We start from the raw sequence: 7900 nt of genomic DNA on the forward strand, positions 1-7900 counted from the left end.
GGCGTTGAAGTAGGTACGAATATCCCACCTTCCTGCCTAACACTCGTAAGATTAAAAACCGACGCCAATGTTGTCTAATCCTTTCTCTCTCCTCGTCAATGATTGGTATTACCGGATTCGACATGTCGGATTCCTCTTATGCCATTGGAGCATCTTCAATGGTCGGGCCTTTCTCTGGCGATTCGCGACTGACAGTCTGTGACTAGGCGTGATTAGGGATTTCCGATGGTGTCCTCCATTGCACAGACTCTGGGGACTTCAGTTCGGCCTCCCGCCGTAAATCTTGATTGACATTTCCGGCTCTATCTGGCGGTGATTCTAGCGATTCTCTTCCTCTCTTTGATTTATTTGAAGCAGGTTCAAGCATGCCTTTGACCCCCGACGACTGATCGATCGCCGTTGAAGAATTGCGCTCAGTTAGAGATTCTGGAATAGTTTGCATTCTTGGAGCGTTCTTGCATCATTCTTGGAATCCACTAAATCACCATACTATTTCTCCTATTATTATTGTTGTTGTTATTGGTATTGTGAATAATAATAATAATAATAATAATAATAATAATAATAATAATAATAATAATAATAATTCACCCGCGCGATGCACGGAAAAAAATTATGCTATTATAAATATAAATAAAAAATAAAAAAACTAAAATATTTTAAATTATTTAATATAATAATATTTTTGAGCTTCCATTGGTCAAGTATTTATTATTTTTATAGAATACAAAATTAAAATTAAAATTAAAATTAAAATTATAATTTTGTATGGTTAATATAATCTCTAATTATGTGCATATTCAAATAAACTTATAGAGATAATTTACATAATTACATTGATTTATTCTTAATTGTATTTCATCTATATTATAATTTTCACAATACAAATAATAACTAAGATAATTACATTTTGAAAGCAAATTTCAAATTTTGTATGTGTAAATTTAAACTCTAATTGAACATATTTTTTATATGATTATATAATATATAGCTATTTTATTTTTCAAAAGTATATTTTTTATATGATTATATAATATATAGCTATTTTATTTTTTAAATGTTGTGCTTTTTTTTTAATATATAATAAAGGATGTTGTGGCATTAATTATAACATTAATTATTTCCCAAACCATATAGCTTTATTATATAAAGGATTATTTAAACGAAGTTATGAACGAAGCTTTGGAGGGCATATATAAACGATAAATTCTATTGCAATCTTAAAAAAATTTAAGGGCTCTAAAACCCTATAAAGAAAGAAAACCCCTGAGATTTGAGATTCTGAAGGGAAATGAACTTGTTACACTGAATGTGGAGTAAGAAATCCTCAACTATTCATCACAAGAATTTACGAGATAAGAGGCGCGGGAAGCAATGATGCAAGCTTTGAGGAGATACCCACTTCAGAATATCTCATCCAAATTCCTCAACCAAGTTCGTTCTTTCTCTCTCCCTCTCTCTCTGAGCATGTGTGTGTATACAAATTTGAAGTTTTCTAGTTTTTGCATTATATTCCCGTAAACCTTGGTTGCTGTCTAATTTAATTTAGATACTTTGTGGGTTTTTATCAGAAAGCTAGAAACTTTTTATGTTTTTCCTTTTCTTTTTGCTTTGGATTTCTTTAGGCGCTCTGTTTGTTTTATTGTTATTGAGCAGCAGCTGTAACTAGGCTTTAATGAACATGAACTAATTGACTATAATAAAAAACATGAAACATTCTTTTAGCTCTCTAGTTAATTTTATTCTTGTCTCTATAAAAACAAAAGATGTTTTTAATTTTTTTAATTTTTTTTTATTTCTTTTTTAGTGTGAACTGGTCTGTTGTGATATGCCATTGAAGTTGTATGCATAGTTATTGGTATGCATTCTTGAGTTTTAATCATTTCCATAAATCCATTCCCATTTAAATCTTATTCTATGAGTTATATCCTTCTTTATTGTTCTTTTGTATTTCATAAGTTGAACATTACAGGTAGCTGGGGCCAATGCATATTCTACCAAGGTGCTTCATGATGTAGGACAGCCCACAGCTGCCACTCATCCTCAGGTATTTTTGCTTGATGTCTGGTTCCATCACTTTTTGGAAAATAAAATATAGGACTGTCCATTTTGGAGTTTGATTTGAATATCATCTATGAGTTTGATACACTTCGGGGCGTTTGGTTGGAGGGAGGGAATTAGGTGGAAAAGAATTGCAATTCCATGGGAGAGGAATAATGTGGGAATAAAGTGGTAATTTAAATTCCAGTGTTTGGTTTGCAGGAATAGAATTACTGGGAATTTCAATTCCAATGTTTGGTATACATGGAATTGAAATAACAAGGGGGGGAGGGGGGGCATGGGATTCTAATTCCTTGAAAATGATGGAATTCTAATTCCGCGGAATTGCAATTCCCTCCAACCAAATGAATGAATCTGCTTGCCTTCGGAATTATGTGGGAATTAGGTGGGAATTGTAATTCCAAGTTAACTGTTGGGTTCATGACCTTATATTTTCAGTTACTCCCCTTTTACTGCCCTGTTTTTGTTTTCTGAATAAATTGCATTGTTTCTGAATGTAGTTACTGAAGGAAGGTGAAATTACTCCTGGCATTACTTGTGAAGAATATATCATGAGGAGGAAGAAATTATTAGAGCTTCTGCCTGAGAAAAGTTTGGCAATTGTTGCATCTGCTCCTATAAAAATGATGACTGATGTTGTACCTTACCCTTTCCGACAAGATGCTGATTATTTATATATAACTGGCTGTCAACAGCCTGGTGGGGTAGCAGTCTTAGGTCATGATTGTGGTTTATGCATGTTCATGCCAGAAGCTGACCCTCATGTATCCTCCAAATTATTCTCAACTATTTTCATAATACAAAATTTCCTCTTTCTAGCATAATTGTATAATGCAGTTCATCCATTAAATTAGTTTTAAATAACTATAGTATCCCGTCTATATTTCTTGTGTTAGAATTACTTTTATTGGCTTTCTTAATTCAAATATCTCTTAGGATGTCCTTTGGCAAGGAGAGGTGGCTAGAGTGGATGCTGCTCTACAGGCATTCAAGGCCGACCAGGCTTATCCTATTAACAGGTTACACAAGGTAAATTGGCTCCTCCTTAAAATATATCAATGTGGAGTAAATGATTGTGAGTCTAATGCATATGTTAACAAATCCTTACTTCTTATTTTCTCCTCACATTATTGTTGATGGTATCAGATACTCTCTGGGATGATTGGAAGCTGTTCTAATTTATTCCATAATGTGAAGACAGCTTCATCAGCTTATATGGACCTGGAACAATTTAAAAAAGCATATCAAAGTGGCATAGTAAAAGATTTCTCTATTTACACTCATGAAGCTCGATTGGTTAAATCACCTGCTGAGCTTAACTTAATGCGAGACTCTGCATCTATAGCTTGCCAGGCAAGTACTACTTTTTTTTTTATTTATTTTTTATTTTTTTTATTTTTTTATTTTTTTATTTTTTTTATTTTTTTATTTTTTATTTTTAATTTTTAATTTTTATTTTTTCTGTGAAAGATTGTACATATACATTCTTAGGCATTCTTTATTTTATTCCCCCTTGTCTTGCTTTATAGGGGATGCCTGGGGCTGTGAGTAGTGTGTCACAGTTGAAGATTCCTTAGTATATACCCTATATCATTGTGTTTTCTGTGCCTCTGTTTAGTCTCTCTTTAATTTTGATTTTGGACATAGCCCTTCATTCCAGATCTACTAAAGTATAAAGAAAATGGGAAATATTGGGAACCAGGCTTTTCCAGTGTCAAGGCACTTGACCCCCTTTGTACTTTAAAATGGGAGTTCCATTCTCTCCCTTGGCCTTTAAAAAAGATGGGTTTTAGGGATTTTGTATAGCTGAAACCATTATGCTTGAGTCTGCTTGTTTTCTTCTACATTCTCTTTCATGACTTGCACAAGTTCAATAACAAAGAATTGCACTTTTAAGGGTTATCATTAGCTCAACTCTATTGCTGAGTTACTACTTTCCTATCAGTGATGCTGAGGAAATTTATAATTCATCTTTCACCTCCTATGTAATGTTACTAATTCATGTATTCTATGTATAGGCTCTTATACAAACTATGCTGCACTCAAAGTTGTTTCCTCATGAGGGTCTTCTCTCAGCTAAGTTTGAATATGAATGCAAGACGAGAGGTGCCCAAAGAATGGCGTAAGTGTACTTTCTTCTTGAGAAGAAATTTTAAGATTTAATGTGGACAAAGGGTAACCAATGCTTCACTTATGCTATATTCTATGTACTTCTCTTAGATGTTAGGCTTTAGGTGGCAGTGAAAACCTAAACTGTAAATGTGTAGAAGCATTAATGATCTGTATGATAAGGTCAATTCTGGTTCTTTCCTTTTGAACATCCAGATAAGTGTTTCTTTTCTTTCTCAGGTTCAATCCTGTTGTTGGTGGTGGGCCAAATGGTTGTATCATTCATTATGCCCGGAATGATCAAAAAGTGCGTTTCTAGTTTCTACCATGTTATTGGGCCTTAATGTAGTGACAGATATAATGAGAATTTGTCTTTTTGACAGATTGAAGATGGTAACCTTGTTTTGATGGATGTTGGATGTGAACTCCATGGTTATGTTAGTGATCTTACTCGTACCTGGCCACCCTGTGGCCGCTTCTCTCCAGTTCATGTACGTAATTTACTTAGATAGTTAGATATTTATTTTATAGCTTGATAACACAAAACACTGTAACCCTAATGTAATGATGGTGGAAGAAAGTTTCAGCATTTACTTCTGAACTCTGGTGCATAGTGTATTTTTTATGCTGCTTTGGAGTGTAATAGTAACTGTTAACATTACAACAGGAAAACTTTTTGAATCATGAAATTGTATTGCACTCTGTTTTATTCTTAGGATGGCAGTAACTACAGATCTGTTTATTCTTGGTTGGTGTGAGTGGCTGTGCACTCTCATCCCTTAAGAGAGGTTGGGAGTTCGAACCCCCTCTCGTATGGAAAAACCAATCTAGCCAGCACTTTGCCCCTTAATTGGGCCGGCCCGGTGTGAATGGGGATTAGTCTGAGTATGGTACGGGCTTAAAGGCGCCTCCTACAGTTAGGGCCTGCTCAGGACACCTCATGGTCTGACCAAAAAAAAAAAAACAGATCTGTTTTTTATGTGACTAAAAGAGTTAAGTGATAAGAGATGCAAATGTGTACATGTGAAGCTAAAAAATGGTCTTTACGTGGTGGAAATCATTCAGCTTTTCATATATTAAATATTTATTATATATCACCTCTATTTGCAATGTGTAGATTTTAATTCATGGCCTTCAGACTTCTGTGTTATTTGATCTTAGAAGTTACCCTTTGACTATGTGGATTTTTTTGGTGATAGTTTTCCTTCTCTTTGAATTTTTTTAATTTTTTCTGTTTTATGCAGCCCATATTTTGTATGCCTTTTATCATTGAGCAGCACTAATGCGATATACACTTCAGGAAGAACTTTATCATCTTCTTTTAGAGACAAACAAGGAGTGTGTGAAGCTGTGTAGGCCTGGCACAAGCATAAGAGAGATACATGACTACTCGGTAATGATTTAGTGATGTAGTTTTGATACTTACGTTTAATGTTTGTCATTGGATTGGGTTGCTTTGGTTGAGCGATTTCACAAGTTACTTTTTTTGTTGTTCACTTGTCCATGACATACCTCCTCCAGTTTGACTGCAGTTGATGTTGGAAACCGAAGAGATTTGACCATTTCCCCTTACTATTAGGGTGATCGCATGATATGAAAGTTTCATGAAAGTTGAAAATGTATCAAGAAAAAAAAAAAATCTCGAAAGGAAACATTTTAAATTTTGTGGGTTTGGTGGTTTGAGTGTTTCTGATAGCTGTCCCTACTCCCTAGTCTACTCTCTGATTTTTAATAAATGCATATTATTGTATGCTGTTTGAATGTATTATATTGATTATTTGATTGGTGATCATAATTCAGTATATGTGTAGAAAATAGTATACAAATTTTGATTTTCCAAAAGAAAAATTACATCTTGTAGATTTTTGAACAAGGGATGCGTTTACTTTTGTAATGTGTCTTGTTTTGTGGGTGCCAAATTCATGTTTCTCTTTCCTATCCAAAGATAACTACTTGAATATGTGCTTACTTTTATAATGTCTTGAGGCACAGGTTGAAAAGATGAAGAAAGCGTTCCAGGAGATTGGACTACTAAAAGACAACCGGCCTGAAAGATATCATATGCTAAATCCAACCAGTATAGGTCATTTTTGACATTACTTGATCTTCTGCTTTTTTTTTTTTTTTTGGTCAGACCACGAGGTGTCCTTAGTAGGCCCTAACTGTAGGAGGCACCTTTAAGCCCGTACCATACTCAGACTAATCCCCGTTCGCACCGGGCAGGCCCAATTAAGGGGCAAAGTGCTGGCCAGATTAGTTTTTTTCCATACGAGAGGGGGTTCGAACTCCCAACCTCTCTTAAGGGACGAGAGTGCACGGCCACTCACGCCAACCAAGCTGGTTTGATCTTCTGCTTTCTGAATGATAAAAACTAAATTAGAAATTGACTTCTCAAAAGATATATGTGAACTGAAGCCTGTGAATCAACTCCAGGAAATCATTCCATGTTGAATTTCATAATTTTGTTTCCTGGATAAAATGATATTATAAGTGCACTCATAGTTTAACTGAAATCTCCAGGTCATTATCTAGGAATGGACGTTCATGATTGTTCTACTGTTAGCTACAATAGGACTCTGAAGCCTGGTGTTGTAAGCTGCATTCGTTACATAATTGCTTTAAGATTCTCTCTTTGATGTTGCAATGATCAACGTCTCTCACTTGTTTTTTTCCCCTATTTCTTGGTACTGTTTTTATGTGGTGTCATGCTATATTGATTTTGCGACTTTTTGATTCACAGGTGATCACAATTGAACCGGGGGTATACATCCCTTCAAATTCTGATGTTCCCGAAAGGTATAATTGTTGCTTCACCAAATTACTCTTACTATTACTATGCATCCGGAGTTTGTTTCAACAATAAACCATGACCCTAATCTCTGATTCAGGTATCGAGGCATTGGGATAAGAATCGAAGATGATGTCCTCATCACAGAAACAGGCTATGAGGTATCTTCAGGCTCTCATACTCGATCGATATCAGTATTATTTATTTTATTTATGACAAAGTATCGAAATTTTCGCAACTCACTGAAATAAATTCTTTCACCGGTTATAATTTTGGCATTTTATGACAAAGTATCAATCTCAGATACTGCATTATCTGTTTTTCCAACCCGATACAGGTACTCACAGGATCAATACCCAAGGAAATCAAGCACATTGAATCCCTTCTAAACAACTTTAGCAATGGAATGGAATCTCGTAACTCCACAAGAGCAGCATTGAGTTAGTTTTTCCTTGAACCTTTGCGATTTGAAGACAGCAACACACTATTGAATTAAGAGCACGAGTAAGTTCTATACTTGTATACTTGGTACTATCTTTTACACCCACACTGGTTCTTATTTTGTGGTAGCCGGTTTTTTTGCTTATTTCGTGTAATTACATGTGAGAAACCAATAAGCGTGTGATGAAGTGCTGGTGATTTATGAATAATCGCTGATCAACTTTTGGATAATGAAGCGCTTATTGTTGATTGCTTATTATGATATTATTAGTATTGTAAAAATCGGCCTAGGTGGCTTGCCAAGGCGCCCTTAGGCCGAGGGGATTTCACCCCTAGGTGCCTTTTAGTTGGCTGACCGGCTAGGCACCCGACTCGGCCAACTCAGCTGAGTGTTTGATTATTATTATTATTATTTTTTTTAGGGTTTAGGGCGGCTACACATAATAATAATAATAATTATTATTTTACTTGGCCGCCTAGGTGGCGCCGCCCGGCTAGCAC

General features: G+C 35.2%; 1 protein-coding gene across 1 annotated transcript; it reads left to right on the forward strand.

The window, feature by feature from the left end:
* The first annotated feature begins 1192 nt into the window (after positions 1 to 1192).
* Positions 1193 to 7655, forward strand: LOC109181735 (probable Xaa-Pro aminopeptidase 3). Its single transcript, XM_019331635.1, has 14 exons — positions 1193 to 1434; positions 1973 to 2047; positions 2562 to 2825; positions 2998 to 3090; positions 3208 to 3414; positions 4080 to 4183; positions 4411 to 4477; positions 4554 to 4661; positions 5471 to 5563; positions 6163 to 6253; positions 6691 to 6761; positions 6911 to 6966; positions 7059 to 7119; positions 7296 to 7655. Exons 1-14 carry the CDS (start codon positions 1375 to 1377, stop codon positions 7401 to 7403), a joined length of 1458 nt encoding a protein of 485 aa, XP_019187180.1. The 5' UTR covers positions 1193 to 1374; the 3' UTR covers positions 7404 to 7655.
* The last annotated feature ends 245 nt before the right edge of the window (positions 7656 to 7900 follow it).

This window comes from Ipomoea nil, unplaced genomic scaffold, assembly GCF_001879475.1.
Source record: "Ipomoea nil cultivar Tokyo-kokei standard unplaced genomic scaffold, Asagao_1.1 scaffold1043, whole genome shotgun sequence".
Classification (NCBI taxonomy): domain Eukaryota; kingdom Viridiplantae; phylum Streptophyta; class Magnoliopsida; order Solanales; family Convolvulaceae; genus Ipomoea; species Ipomoea nil.

Excerpts from the sequence above, each read along its gene's own strand:
- LOC109181735 (XM_019331635.1), top strand. The coding sequence starts at position 1,375 with ATGATGCAAGCTTTGAGGAGATACCCACTTCAGAATATCTCATCCAAA. Across the intron at positions 4,478-4,553 it reads ATGCCCGGAATGATCAAAAA|ATTGAAGATGGTAACCTTGT; the intron begins GTGCGTTTCTAG and ends TCTTTTTGACAG. Across the intron at positions 7,120-7,295 it reads TCACAGAAACAGGCTATGAG|GTACTCACAGGATCAATACC; the intron begins GTATCTTCAGGC and ends AACCCGATACAG.